Genomic DNA, 15294 nt, shown 5'->3' on the forward strand with positions numbered 1-15294 from the left:
TTCCATTTGTTTTTAACACAGAAAAAGCATATAATTTATTTCAGGACAGGACTAGCAATGTGGAGACCTTACTGAAGATCAGAGATACAAGGCAGAGATGCAAGACTATGTCCCAGATCTCTGGAGTTACATCTGCAGACTTAATGGCTGCAGTAAAGAAACTCTGCTTTCTCGGCAGCCAATGCAGCCAAAGTGCTTCACCAGATGGTTTTTTTTGAAGCCTGGTTGGCTTTTCCTTCAGGGCATTGTTTTGTATAATATAAGTGTTTAGTTAATGTCATGGTTACACAGAAAAAAGCAAGAACCTTCTAAAACAAATCATGAGGTATGACAAAAAGGAAATATGTAAGAAGCATTTATTTGGTGGTGATTGTTAACAAGTACCAAATGAAAATATATTCATATATACATGTGTGTGTCTTTGTGTATATATACTCATATACACACATATGTACACACATATATATTTATGTGTGTATCGATATGTAACAAGTACCAAGTAAGTATATACATATGTGTGTATATGTACACATCTATATTCGTATCAAGATTTTCTCCTTAACTTATCAGAACTCAGACAGGCTTGGTGTGTTGGGAGCTTTGTTTATATATTTACCTGAACTGGAGTCAGCTAAAGTCACTAGGACCCAGTATCCTCCCCTCAGAAAGAAACTGATGTTGTGTGCATTCAAGGCTTGCTTGATAGCTGCGATTCTCTGAAAATACAACAGGGAGAATGTCAAACACCTGGCACTCTGTTCCACTTTGAGAGGCTCAATGCTCTAAAAAGGAAAATCTCTGGTTCATTAAATGGTGAGAAACTCAGAAAGCATTTGTCAATGATGAGCTGAAATGTTAAAGAAATTCCATATTTAAAAATCATGCAAAACTCCACAAGCCATAAAAGCTGAAAATGTCAAATCTTTATAGCCAAATATTTCTCCTTACCAAAGCTTTTACGTTTACCCAGTATATGACAGACAGCATGTCATTTGCACGCGCTATTGGGTTTACCTTGGTCATAACTCACACAATGCATAATCCATATTAAAAACTCTCCATTCTTCTTCTAACCTATCAGAAGAAAACCTGCGATGTCACTTTAGATTTCTTGCTATGAAAAGTAACTGCTATTTGATAATGAACGGCATGTCGTAATTTACCTCATCTCCTTACCTATAATGGGATGGATTCCATTTATACCTAATTTTTAACAATACTCTATAGAAATACATCCATCCATCCAAGTGGAAAAAATCAGGATTCCTCCTATTTTTTTTTTCAGTGGGTAGAGCACAGTAAAATATGGCCTCTCACATTTTTATGGAGCAGAACCATTAAATATACCATCATATCCTAACCCCAGATGACAAACTGTCTGAATTTTCCCTTCTACTTGCTTGTGTCTTCAACATGAGTAATTTTCTAAAAGATCAAAGCTAGTTTTATACTCTCTGCCTTATATAATTTAGGATATGACTTCCCACAGGATGCCAAATTAGAAATATGCTTTATATCCATGAAACCTTCACGAGTAACTCCTTTTATGATATTATCAATTATGGTGCTCATTTTTGACAAGCCTTTGCAGTATAATAGATAGAAATCTCTGTAGTCTCTCCCAAGTTATGGACAGAGACTACACAAAAGTTCAAATTCAAATATCCTCACTCATATTAAGGAATATCTAACTTCTGAAGCCATTCCACTGACTTTATTACATTTTTTGTGGGGGAATGACTCAACAGAAGGGTGATGTGAGCATGGCCTCAGTTATTTCACAACACAATTACTCCAGATAGCGCCTAAGTATTTATCTTTTTGTCCAAAGTCTGAAAAGAGAATGGATATGACAACTATATTGATTAGCAGCCTTTAAAGTGATGCTGGCACCACCGAAATAGAGTTACTTAGTGTCATTCCAGGTTCATTCACATGTTCATGGTATACAATGCAAGTGGGACCAGTAAGTACTTCAGGCTAATCTGACTTTCAGCCAGTAAATGAAATTACTGAGCCCTATAACTTTGCATACATCATATTTTCCTGGCAGCTGTTTGAGGAATTCAACATTTGCTCTGGTTTTTGCTTAAGAGACTAACACTTGACTAACACTTGTTCGTTATTTCTCTCCTCACCCCTGGGTTCCCACCCAAGCCTATAGGAACTACACTTCCATAGGTCAAAAATTTCAATCTCCTATGAATCCAGCCAAAGTTTCTGGCTTATTTATTTCACTGTTAGATTGATGGTTGTTTCAGTACTCACAGGCTTTTTTTCTGCCCCAAGGTATTTATTGAGCACAGTGCTGCCACCTCTCCCACTTTTTAAAAAACAAATCTAGTGTTTGGAGCTCCTCCCTAGACTCTCTAAGTTAAGGTTCTCCCACCACCATTTGAATTTTTTATCTTCTTTTTCTACATTCTTTCCAATGAGAATATTTGAACATGTGAACGCAATGGCTCCTGCACTGTGGTATAAGGATGCAAAACCAACACTATTCAAACTCTTACCCACTTACCTATATACCTGGGAGTCCGCCTTAGCCTTTTTGCCAAAGCAACTCACTGAGAAGTTTCATGTAGTAGTTTGTCTAGATAAAGCCCCAAATCTTCCTCAGAGCCACTGCTTTCCAGGCACAGTTTAAATGCACTTTAATTGACTCTTTCAGCTGGATTCATCTCACCTGACATTAGACATGTAACAGATGTGCATAAATTAAGCAACCTAGTCTTCCTCTAGACTCAATGATTGGAATTAAATACTTTTGAAATCACTGTGTTATTAAAACCAGGTTAAATCACACTCAGCTTTTATTTCTACAGGCATAAATTTGAAAGAAAAAGGGCTTTTCTCAGAATGGAACCAAACTTGAGAATTATCCAAGGGCTCCTGCTACTACACTGCCAACTTACTTATGATCTTTGTTATTGCTGGCTACTTTTATCAGTAATGATTCCTATTCTAGACCACTAACTTAATAAATAGCATCACATCACAACACCCCATGTAAAACACCAATAGAAACTCCACCAAGTACGTGTTCTCTGCCTGACCAAGAAATTATTGCCTTTAACAATCCTTCTGAAGGCACATAATATCCCAAATCTAAAAGGTTTTCAGCCAAGAACAAATAGGTTCTCTTAAGGGAAGACATTTCATAACTATGTCTAAGTTAAGGATTTCAGGGACACCTCCTCCAAATGTGCAGAAAACATTCTGCATTGGTGAGTCCTCACGACAGTGTCACAACACTGAGAACTGGCACTAGCAGCATGACTAAGGACATCCTTCCAGTGAAACATGATGAAGACCTTCAAGATTTTCTTCTGGCAACAGAAGGGAATGTAATGAATCTTTAAACAAGTGACACCATGAGTATTTTCCTGTTGACTTAACCAGTTACTGCTTCTAAGTTTATTTACATAGGGTATATTTTCAGGATATTCCTCGAGTCACAATGGATTCTGGTACAACACGTATTTTATCAAAATTTGTGCCATTCAGTTCTGCAACAACAAATTTATATGCACATATCAATAGCTAAAGTAGTATCCCTTAGCAATAATACAAAAATAGAAATTTAGGCAGCTGGCTCTAGAAGGCTGGCTCTACAGCATTGTACTCCATAAAATAATCGGTGTTGAAATGTGATACTAGTGTACCTGATTTTTTATCATTGGATAGCATAGGTTGCTGTAATTGCTCCTGTCTCCCTTTGTTCCTGCTCCAACCAAATGTAGGTTGTACCGTATTTGGTATTTCCATACATGTAATCCCCAGCCACCACTGGTCTGACCTGGTCCATCCTAACAATGTCAGAAATGTATATCTATTCTCCAGATTATACAATTACTTTCACCTTTCAGTGCTCCTCTAGCTTCAGAAAACCTTTGCAAGGTCTTACCAGAGGACTACTTGTTACAGAAACTGTGCCCTGCTAAACTACTGTAATTTCCCCATAGTCCCACTAAACAGAAGTTTTCCCAAATCATTTGCAACATGTGATTGCTCTTCTTTATGCTTTGGAGTAACTCACTTGATGTTTCATACACAAACATGAAAAGAACCTTGAGACAGCATTGATTATAATTGATAATATTCTTTAAGCTGCCTTGAAGCACAGCACTAATATAACAGTTGAGATTTAAAGGGAACTAATATGCATCACACTTTGCACTGAAATGAAATGTTTGCACAAGCTATGAATCTATCACCATCAGTTTCCTTAAATTATTAAAGATGCCCATTCCATATATGCTGAGAATAAAGAGAAAGAATTTCCTCTAGAAGCTGCACCTTGCTTCTTCAAGAAGTGGAAAGATGCAAGTAATTTTGAAGTGGTAATACTCACCTGGCTGAAAGCCATAGTACATGAATGGCTCTCTACTAATCAAACAACCCGTTAAAATTAACCATTTCCTGCAACATAATCAGGATTTAAGATCCTAGGAATTCCCACTGTGATTACAGAGGGAGAACAGTGAGAGTTGGGGGCTGCTACAAAGCAGAAAATTTTGTGCATTCACACTGTACTCTGTGCAATTTAAAGTAAGACACCTGTTCAAGTACTTTGACAACATCAACATACTCCTTTAGACCTTCCAAAGTGCAGCCCATCAATTCCAAACACAATCTACTGGTTTTGAGTTAATATGAAGAGCTTCATCTTACCTACTTCTCCAGCAATTTGGATACCGTGACCTTGTCTCAAAAAGTTGTAAAATGCCCTTTAAAATTAACAATACCTTACATTGGGATTCTTTGTAACTGGCAGGACTTGAACTGCAAGATATAGGCACAGTGTTGGGATCTGTTCCTTCTCTATCACAGCAAAAGGACAAATACCATAAACTGTAAGTGCCAGTCTTCCGATTTTCAACTGGTATAAGGCCTTTTATTATGGAAGAAATATTGTTCGGAAATAAGTAGGGAGAAACTAATGTCTGATTTTCATTCCTGTGTTCACTATATTTGTTTCTTGCCAATTGAAAAGGGCATTTGCTCATAAAGGCAGAAACTACCTGCTTGATGCTCTTTACATTATAGGTCAACTATTAAGGTTCTGATTCTGCTTGACCTGAAATCTGCTTCTGAAGACAGTGCAGAGATGGTTCATCCCCCTTTAGAAATATCAGTGTCCTAAATACACTCTTTGCTCTACCTGATCTTCACAGACTGACATGCCATCACTGTTGTTTCTGTTTAAAAAATAGATGGATATTAGTTATTCTTGAGAAATACACTAATACCAGTAAGCACTAGATTATGCTGGTCTATACATTGTCGAATGCAGCAGTCATAGCTGTTGCTAGCTTTTACATGTCTCTTGTCAGGTAGGAGTGAGATCTTTACATAGTTAGGGAGCACCCTTTAATTTCCCATAAAGACAATGACAGTACAGCCACTGACTGCAAAACAGGATGAAGACTGTCCTAACCAGACATACATTGCTCCAGTTACCTTATCACTAGTCACGCTTCTTTTCCTTTTTGGTTGGTTTGCTGGTAGTAGCACATGCAAGTCAGCAGTTGTGGGCAGACCGGGTTTCACGACTGTCATGAGAGTTTCTTCAGGTATATTGGTTTCCTGTACAGACAAAGGCATATGGCAAATTACAGGACAGCATGCTTTATATTTTATAGAAAACACATAAGTAACTCCACATGTGTCTTTTTGTCTTTGGTGTTCAGATCCCCAATATTTAGAGGGGATTCCAGCAGAAGCTAAAACATGAACAAAGCCAAACTTAAATTAACAGAAATGTGAGCTGCTCTTTGAAGATTGGAAGAGCTAAGCATTGTTATTGCATTAAAGCGATTTAGTGGCATCATGGAAAGAAGAATGAAGGGGTATGCAGTTTTAGCAAAACTCTGCAATGGCTGTGCATTTCTATGGTAGCATAAAAAAAAAATCCTAAGTGATTTCGGATTCTTTGTGGGCTATTCAGACACTTAGTAGACTTAGAAGGGCATATTCATTACAGATAAACTTTAGCTTAGGGAGGCTACTTTTCCATCTGTGTTTAATCGACAGAGAGAAGTCTTCCAGGGTAAGAGCACCCAGGTTCAGTTCCTGAAGTTGTGATGAATACCTGCATCCCCCACTGCAAGTGAAGTGCATCCCTTTTCAAAATAGTTTGTGCAAATTTTGCTTTTAGTCCCAAATTCCTCCATGTCTTATATAATACAGCCACACATTTCTAATGACAACACCCTGGGCACTTCCCGTAGCCTTTCTCAAACAGATTCTGAAATTCCATTATATCGTTCATATTCTTATGCAAATGATTTAGTAACTATTAAAATGCAAGGGCTATTTTATAAGGGAGTAAAATATTTGTTTGACTGACACTGGGTATGGAATGGGTTTAAGTCGATAAAAGTAGGAAATTACTTTAATTTGACATTTGATGTGAACCTTAAAAAAAAGGCAGGAAACGGTACAAAGTCAAAATTCCAGAACCTGATTTGCACTACTGCAAAATCAGGAAAAGTCAAGTGATTTCAGATGCAAGTATTTTAAAAACATTATCAAATTGCACCTCAGTGCTATTGCCCTCACAAGTCAGTGTGTGCACACTCAGTTGCTGGCAGTGCGTGTACCTGAGGAGCACAGCTCTCGAGCTCACAGTTTTCATGGGGTGCTCTTTACTTATCTCACAGTACTGCTGCATGGCTTTGTACTTGATTTAACCTACAGGATTCAGCTGCTCCCAATCCACACTTCTTTTGTGAACGTGATCTAAAAAACCAGCTGTATGAACTGCGGGCCTATATATTATATGTAATTTTCAAAGTTACACAACTGGCATTGTAAATTCTTTCTTTCTGCTTTGTTTTTACACAAAGATTATGTCTTTTATATTACACAGCATCCTCTACTTAACTTCTAAATATATCACATTTAAGCTCCTCTTCCTGTTTTGGAGTCAGCAGTATTTGCCAATATGTCTATCCCTAATCCCAGAGAGCAATATTTAGCATTAATTGCCAATTAGGCTGTGTTAGACCTAAACTGTCTATGTTACAATATCATCGTCTACAGCCTGCACATAAAAGCGACACTAGCCTCAAACTTGTTTGAAATGTGGCTCGTGAGGTTCACTTTATTATTTTGCTCTGCCTCCTTTTTTCTAAATGAGAAGGCATTAACTTAACCTTCAAGCTTTACAACTGGCAAGGGAACATTTTATGAGCAATCTGAAAGAGCACCTTTGCAAGAAGTCGTGTTACTACCAGCCCTATGTCCTCCCTCCACTCCGGTATGTCGGGGTTATACATGTCCAGGTGCTTAGTAAACTTCAGAGGAAGAACATGGAAATGATCTAGAAAAACAAAAAGAAACATTTTTGAACAAGTAACAAACCAGGCTTCAAAAACAGTTTTGTAGAAATAGAAGGTGAAAAGATGTATTTGGCATTATTTGCTGTGCAGCGCTGCAGTATCTGGGATCACTGCTCTGTGTTGTGTACTCTTTCATGGAGCAAGAGTACGCTCCTGTCAGGCACTCAATTTCTTTCTCTGTTTTCATCAATGTCATCAAATATGTGCCTAAACGTAAAAAAGCAGGACGAAAAAATATAAACAAAGCAGATTTACATACATGCTCTGCGGCCATACCTTCCCAGTAATTTTTTCTTAGGACAATACACCACACAGACGTGGTTGCTTTCTTTTATTTGTAATGGGAATGCGCCAATGGATTTTATTCTCACTGAATCATAAACATGTGTTTTTTGTCCACTACATGTTCCTGTTTTTCATGTAAAATGAATACTTTACATACTCCATAAACTAGCTATGAAAATAAGAACAGAAATTATATGACAAAGGCTAACTATGTCCCTCTTTGAAAAAACAAAAACAAGGTACACTTGCAAAATTTCTCTGGATATTGTCAAAAATATCTAAAATACTACAAAGGGGCTGTTCCTCAGTAAACAGTCTCTAAAATCTTCCCTTTCTCCATATAGGCTCCTTGGATGAACACCTGGGGAACTTAATGCAAAGCAGAGAAAGAGATCCTCTGGAATGCATGAGTCAAGCCTGGCCTCCCCAACGCTTCCAACAGAATTGTATTTTAATGTGGTTTTCTTTTCCAAAGGTTTCTTTATTTCCCTCATGGCCAGTACTTTCTTGCTCTTGGTATCAGGATTGGCCAACATGAAGAACAGAAGCCATTTGGAAAGCCAAAGTCATTGATCTAGTCACACTAAGAGTGTTATACTTCTAAAGATTTCTTAAAAAGTAGATGCACTTTTAAGTGGTAGCATAAACATTAAATCCATTTATCTTAGGAAAGGAGAAGGTTCATAAAAGCTCCATTTAGCATGAATGTGGTTTTTACCATTATTTTAAATTAATAAGTACACTAAAAGCAAAAATAACTTCTTCAGACAACAGAGAGGTATCATCTTGTGTATTTCATGATATCTGAAGGCTTTTAGCTCTGCATTAAAAAGAAGTTTTTTCACTTATCACAATTCCCACATGTGACAGCTTAAATACAAATGTAAATAATTTGTTGGCACTACATTTTTCACAGTATATTATGCCTTGTCACCACATTATAAGAAACAACAAGACGCACCAAAGCACAATGTGAAACAAGAGCTGAAGGGTTATTCAATAATTTACAGTGGAGCTATACTTGATCCAAACTCTCAGGTAAACATCAAAGGAACAGTGATATACTGTGATAAAAGCCAATTACTTCACATCGTTTTTAATGCTGAGAGCACATACACAACGAAATTTTCTTTATTTCAGAGGTATTTAAACTACTTTATTTAGAAATTCTAAGAAACTTTCTAGCCATAGGCCAAAATACTACTTAAACACTATTGCTATATATAGCATTTGGGAACCACAATAACATTTAAAACAAGCGAATTCAGATGAAACCTTTCCATACAATCCCACTGTTCTAACTTCATGGAGTTACCTAGTTACCTCTAAGTTTAAGAATTAAATGTGGCATTAGATATAATTTTACAACAGGTTCAGTTGTGTCAGGGCTGGTCTAAGAGGTATAAGAAACAAGTACACATGAAACAAGAAAAAAATCAACGAGAGTAATGTCTCACCAAAAACGTGGACAACTTTTGAGTCCTGAAGCATGGAGCTCCCACAGGAAGCTTGCACTGTAACTCTGATGTCACCTGTCTCAGCAAACTTTGTCACCAGAAAACTCTCCAATGTAAGGAGTGGCTTTAAAAAGCAAAGAAAAGTTGAAAATAGAATTTCAGCAAGAACCATGAGACCAGTGTCTGAAGAGACTGTCATTAAAAATATTAGCAAAAAAGGTTTCACACTGATTATTCAATTAATAATTTTATCAAATTGTTCAATTAAAATTTTCAATACCGGATGTGTCTTTCCCTAAATGGATCCTTTATAAACAGAATAGCTGCCAGATGGGCAAACATTTCTTTCAGAATAATTGGTAGAGTATTAGGTTTTCATTCAGATCCCACTGAAATAAATAGATTTTGAGGCAGGCTAAACAATCTCTACAAGATCATATGTAGCAAGTCATTTGCCTCAAAAAATGTAGGGTATGTCAGAGTTAAAAGGATTAATTCTGTCAACTTAGACCACGACCCATGGAAGTACACCAGTCCACCGTAACCTCCAAGGCGGAGCTGAGATCCTCTGTTCCCTGACCACATTTGTACGAATTACAAAACCCTTCACAAGACTACATCGATCTGCAGTGTCTGTTGTAGCAATAGCAAAGTCAATAATAATGAACAGATACAGGCTGGGATTATGGTAGACAGCACATTTACAAGAAGAAAGTTCATTGCGCTTATCTGAAGCATTTCTCTGTCTTGCTTAGTCTGCCTCATAAAGAAAATATTTTACTTATCTGTTATTGAAAGAATTACCTTTAAAGAAATTAACCCAGCTAGACAAGAAACATTCCTACATAGAAATAGTTGGATATTTATTGCTCTAGGATATGTTTATCTAGACTTTCTATCCCCAAATGAATATCACTAGATTGTTTGAGTGCTCTCACTCTTTTGATATCCTTCTAGATATCCCAGTTGTTTTTGATATGCCACTTTATTTTAGACTCCCAGAAAATATTTATCTTTACAATGAATATATATATATACTTCTGTATAGCACTTAAATTTACAGTACTCACATTATCAACATGGAAGTGCATAAATCCAAGCTTCATCATTCACCAATGCTATGATCCCAAATGCATCCCCCTCCAAAAGTTTTTTTTTAATAGGCAATGAAATAGAATAAATTGTTGTTTCTCCCAAAAAGAAAATAGTTTAGAAATTCAAACCAATTCTAGAAGAGAAATTCCCATTTCCACGTAAGTAGCAAAAAAAAAAGGAAATTAACATCTTAAACATATGTGATAAAACAGGGGAAGTTAGATACTGCTTGCCACCAGACATAACTGGCTATTTGGAATGAAAGATGGTCTAAAAGAAGTCGTGCAACGTGGTAGTATTTCTATTAAGGTAAAAGGTGTGACTCAGCCTTTACTGGAAAGAGATTGAAAATAATCTCAGTCAAAACCATTCATGTACCTGAAGATTGTTTCCTATCCACCAGTAGAAGACTGTCAAATTAGGGTTCTTAGGCAGTATGATGGCTGTCAGGTTCACCTCCTGGTTTCTCCCAATGACTGGAACCACTTCTAAATTTAAAGCCTGCAGTGGAGCTGAACAAAGTTCCCAAAATATCATTGAACAAGAATCCATCAATTTATTCATGCCTCTTTCCCCAAAAGCCTCTCACCTGCATGCTATAAGGTCCTGAATTTATTTTTCCCTCCCTTCTACTTTTACATCTGTGTTGAAAGCTATGAGAATAATTGTAAGGACCTCATTTCAACCAAAAAAACCCCCAAACCCGCAAACAAAATCCTAGAGCAATGAGACAGATAACCAAAATGCATCTCTCTGATGCAATTCTTGGTGCATATGGGTTTTTTTTCTAGAAAACATAAGCAAATATCCCAGTTAAAATGGAAAAGGCAATCTCAGCTTTTCTTTTTTTTTTTTTAAAGTAATAAAAGATCAAATGAATAGAAATCTAACACATCTCAAACTGCTAAGGGAAAAGCAGAAAACTGAAAAAGAATGTTGCTGACTACTCATTTTCATTATGAAATATCAGCTGTTATGCTCACACCACACATAAACTCTCATTAATGCATGCTTTAAAATAGATGTGTACATCAGGGGAGCATTTATTTGTAAATCAAAATAGATAACCTCTGTACTCCAAAACGTGCCTTTGAGTAAGTTTATTCCTTTCTGAACTTTTGCCTACAAAGGCTGTAAACATTATTATTTGTATAAAAGAAATGCATCATTACAATGATTTTATCTGCTTCATAATGGTGTATTTTGCTTCATAGTAAAATAACTTTATTGAAAGAAAATCTTTTCCCTTGGAGGTTTCCGAGTGTATCTTTTTCAGAATGTCTCAAGGTAAAAGCTTTGTAATAGCATAATGTGATAACCAGCATTTCTTAACTTTAGCTACACCATCTATCCAGGATGACAAACTGCTGTATGGTCCAAAATGCATTCATTACACAGAATGAATAATAACCCACCCATTTTTCTTCCATCCTAAGTATCTTTTAATTCATTCAGAGGTCTTTCATCTCAGTGCTAACTTAAAGGTAATCAACACCAGTCCAAAGTCTTTTACTCTCTTTCATGAACTGAATCACTGCCCACTCACTTCTAATTCACTTTGAACTTCTCTGTCCGAGCTGTGCACACCCTCCTTTTCCACCTCACTTCAACCAGCCTGTGTGCTGCTTCATCTAAAGGTAAGGCTCTACTTTCACTCAGCGTTTTCTCCGATGACTCTTTTATCATCTACATGAATTCAGTATATGTTGGGTGCTCAAACGAATGTTTTCTTCAATAGTTTCTTTACCAAAACAGAGTTAAAATGCTCTTCCTATTGCTGGTGTCTTGAAGAAAATTCAGAAGTTGTAGGAATTCCATTACATTTGTTCCTCCTAGAAATTGATTTTCCTTCTGATGAGGCAAATTAAAGAGGTCTGGAGCAATCTGCGCCACCGTTTTGATTTTGCCATAAATTTACATTTTCCCAGACGAAACAGATCATTTTGAGATATGGTTTTGCTCCTGAAGAAGGTTACTTTCTTTTCCAAAATTTTTAGAAGGGAAGTTGTTTGGTCCTTGAATGATGACTGTGATTTCAAGTTTGCCATTCCTATATATTTACGAGCTAAAAATAATGATTGTGAGTCGTTCTGCTTCTCTCAGTCACACAAGTCCATAATGCATTTGGACAAGCTTCACAGCACCCTTAAGTGTGTACAATGAGGAAAGAAGTTGACTTACACGATTTCTGTTTAAGGAAGCTACAATTTCAGTACAGTTTTCAAAGCTCTCTGATTATTTGCACACTACAGAGATTATGGTTTCATGAAAAAGAAAATGTATGCCTAGTTCTTTTTCAGTTCCTTTTATTCTGGGCTACCTACTCACGTTTATACTATCAGACTTGCTCTAATTTCTCTTACAGTTCATTAACAAGTTGTAGATTGTGTGATCTGGATCAGAAAGCATAACCTGGATGACAGGCCAAAGTTCATATAATTGTCCTGCATTACAGGGCATCCCATAGCAACAGAACTTGGCAGGAGTAAAAAATATTCCCTTTACCATTTGCCCCTGAAAAAATTCCCTGGGAATATATCAGAGAGAGAGTGAACAAAGGACTCCAGGGATATTTATGCTTTCATGGTATTTGATAGGGAAAAATGTCCCCGAATGGCTATTAGTGTTTCTCTAGAACGTAGAAATTGCAGTTTAATTAGTGCCAGCTAATTTCCCAAATCTTGTAATTTACCTAAAAAATTAAACGGAGCAAATTGCACAGAAAGCATTTATTCAAGCAGGCTGGGTAACATAGTTCTGTGAGTCTTCTGGACCATGTGCAGCATCCACGGAAAAGCTCAGGAATGGACCACATCTGCTTCCCTGCTCTGCTGCCTTTGCACTACAGCACCAAAGTCCTCTCAGCGCACCAGTCATTTTCCTTGTGAAAAATACCTCTGGCTTCTGCAATTGGTAAATCCACTGCATAAAACACAGTCGACATCTTTTATTTTTACTGTTTATCCTGATGTAGGTCACCCCAGAAGCACATTTTCAGAAAACGGTTGTTCAGCTTTCCATCAGGGCTTGCTACTGCTCATCATTCTCTTAACGGTAAGAAGTTGTTCTCCCTGGAGAGAAGGATGTTACAGAGTTTTTCGCTGTTCATTGCTTGTACAGATCTACTGTTCCTGTGCTTAATCTACTTCCCAGCACCTAGAAGCTCCGGAAAAGTAACGGTGAAGCCCTAAGTAATTTATCTGAGCTCTCTGGAGTTGTCCAATGACTTAAAAACCAATCACAACAATGAAACAGATAATGAAACTTAGGCAAAGACTTTGATTCTGATCCTTTCCATTTGATTTTAATAGGAGATTGACCATTAGCATTAATGTGTTCGGCTCCATCTGCTAATCAAAGCAGAACTGGAAACTCTGGACTCAAGGACTCTGACTAACAAAATACATAAATATCAGCAGTCACTAGACAGGCTGACATAAAGCACGTGGATCTGTGCACAGCCTTGTATGTGGCTTCAGCGGTTTCCATTGCTTTGGGATTAGGGTGGAGGACACACCACTCACAACAGAGGGAAACAGACACCTGGAGAATGCAGGATGAGTATCTTTTCTTTTGATGTTACTTGTTTCTGAGTTTTTGACACATCTGAAAACGGCAAAGTAGTAGCTGTCTTGAATCTCAAACAAAGAGGAAAATTCAGTTCCAGTTATGAGTTTCCTTCTTCATTTCAATTATGAGGTGACTGAGGTACATTAAGCTTGAAATGGTGCACGGTATTCCCTGTGCCATGCTATTCTTTTCTTTTAAATCTATTTGATGGGGTTTTTTAGGTCTCAATTAAGGAGAGGGAGAGAAGTCTAAGTCATGTAATACTGCCTGCCAACATCAAGTTATACCCAAGTACCACTTTAAAACTTTGTGAGAATTAACTACCTAAAATCCAGATTCTAGTACTTTAATAACTAACCTGACTTTTAAAAACACTGAGATTTTGATTCTTTTTTAAAATCGTACAAGAGCTCTAACATTTCTCGACATGTATGTTCACTTGCTTCACACAGCACCTAGAAGCTCCTAAAAAGACATAGCCTGAAGTATTACATTTTAGCTGCTAAGACTGCCAACAGGGTCTTGAGTCAGGAGGATGGATCAAACCTGAGACTGGAATTGAGGCATGCTTGCTATTTAAAAGATTAATATAGCATCCTTCTCCCAAATCCAAACAAAACTAACTCTGACTTCCTAATACATTAACTTTACAAGCCTCTGCATTAACAACATACAGCACTGCAAGACTGCGTGAGGTTGTTGAAAAAATAAGCATTTTTCCTAATTGTGACTAGTAATTTTCTTTACTACTTCATTGTCATGAGGTTTTTACATAGTAGGAAAAGTAAGAAAACCAAAGAGCTGATTTACAGTTGACTTGGACGAACACCACAGCCTCATCATGCCCAGCCACATTCTCAGCCTTCACCGAGACACGGTAAATCCCAGGATTCTCATAGCGGTGACGGATGGGTTCTCCAGTCATCGTAAGGTTCACATATATTGCCTTAAAGCCATCTCCAAGATCTACCTGGTATTTGGTATTCAGTGTATCACCCTAAAAGGAAAATATATCAAAAATATTTTAAATGGCCAGAACTGAAATAGACAGGATGTGATTATAACCATTTTCTGAATCACAACAGCATTTCCAGCCCCAGCCAGATATTTTGACTCAATTGCAATAGTTGCAGTAAAACCATTACACTCATGGCAGATATTTTAGTGCAACAGATGTTGTGTGCATTAATAGAGACAATACCAAATTTCCACAGTAAGGTACTACCTTAAAATAAAACACCCAGACCACTAAGCAAGTTGTGTGACATAGAAACAATCACTCTTGTCTTAACGCAGCTGGACATTAACTAACATAACAGTGCAGGGCAGCCCCAAGCTCTGGAGTGATGCTCATATGATTGCAAACAACTGAATATTGTTATTTTAGCGAATTACCACTCATCCAGTGAACTTCTAGCCTATGCAATTATGAAGTAAAATTAATTGGTTTAGACCCACTTCACAGCACCTTCTAATCACACCCGCTCAGCGTCAACCATATATAGCCTTCAAGATCCAAGCTAGGGTCTTCACACAGAGTT

General features: G+C 37.2%; 1 protein-coding gene across 5 annotated transcripts in view; it reads right to left on the reverse strand.

Annotated features, from left to right (window-relative positions):
• SORCS2 (sortilin related VPS10 domain containing receptor 2) overlaps positions 1-15294 on the reverse strand; it is a 587964-nt gene that overhangs the window by 23494 nt on the left and 549176 nt on the right. For all 5 annotated transcript variants that reach the window (XM_075022616.1, XM_075022608.1, XM_075022603.1 and 2 more), the window contains exons 19-24: positions 14564-14750; positions 10562-10695; positions 9089-9212; positions 7215-7327; positions 5464-5589; positions 617-716 (exon numbers count right to left, since the gene is read on the reverse strand). In XM_075022616.1, the coding sequence (XP_074878717.1) occupies positions 617-716; positions 5464-5589; positions 7215-7327; positions 9089-9212; positions 10562-10695; positions 14564-14750 (784 nt within the window). The remainder of the gene's footprint in view (positions 1-616; positions 717-5463; positions 5590-7214; positions 7328-9088; positions 9213-10561; positions 10696-14563; positions 14751-15294) is intronic.

The sequence above is a fragment of the Buteo buteo genome, chromosome 1 (assembly GCF_964188355.1).
Source record: "Buteo buteo chromosome 1, bButBut1.hap1.1, whole genome shotgun sequence".
Classification (NCBI taxonomy): Eukaryota; Metazoa; Chordata; class Aves; order Accipitriformes; family Accipitridae; genus Buteo; species Buteo buteo.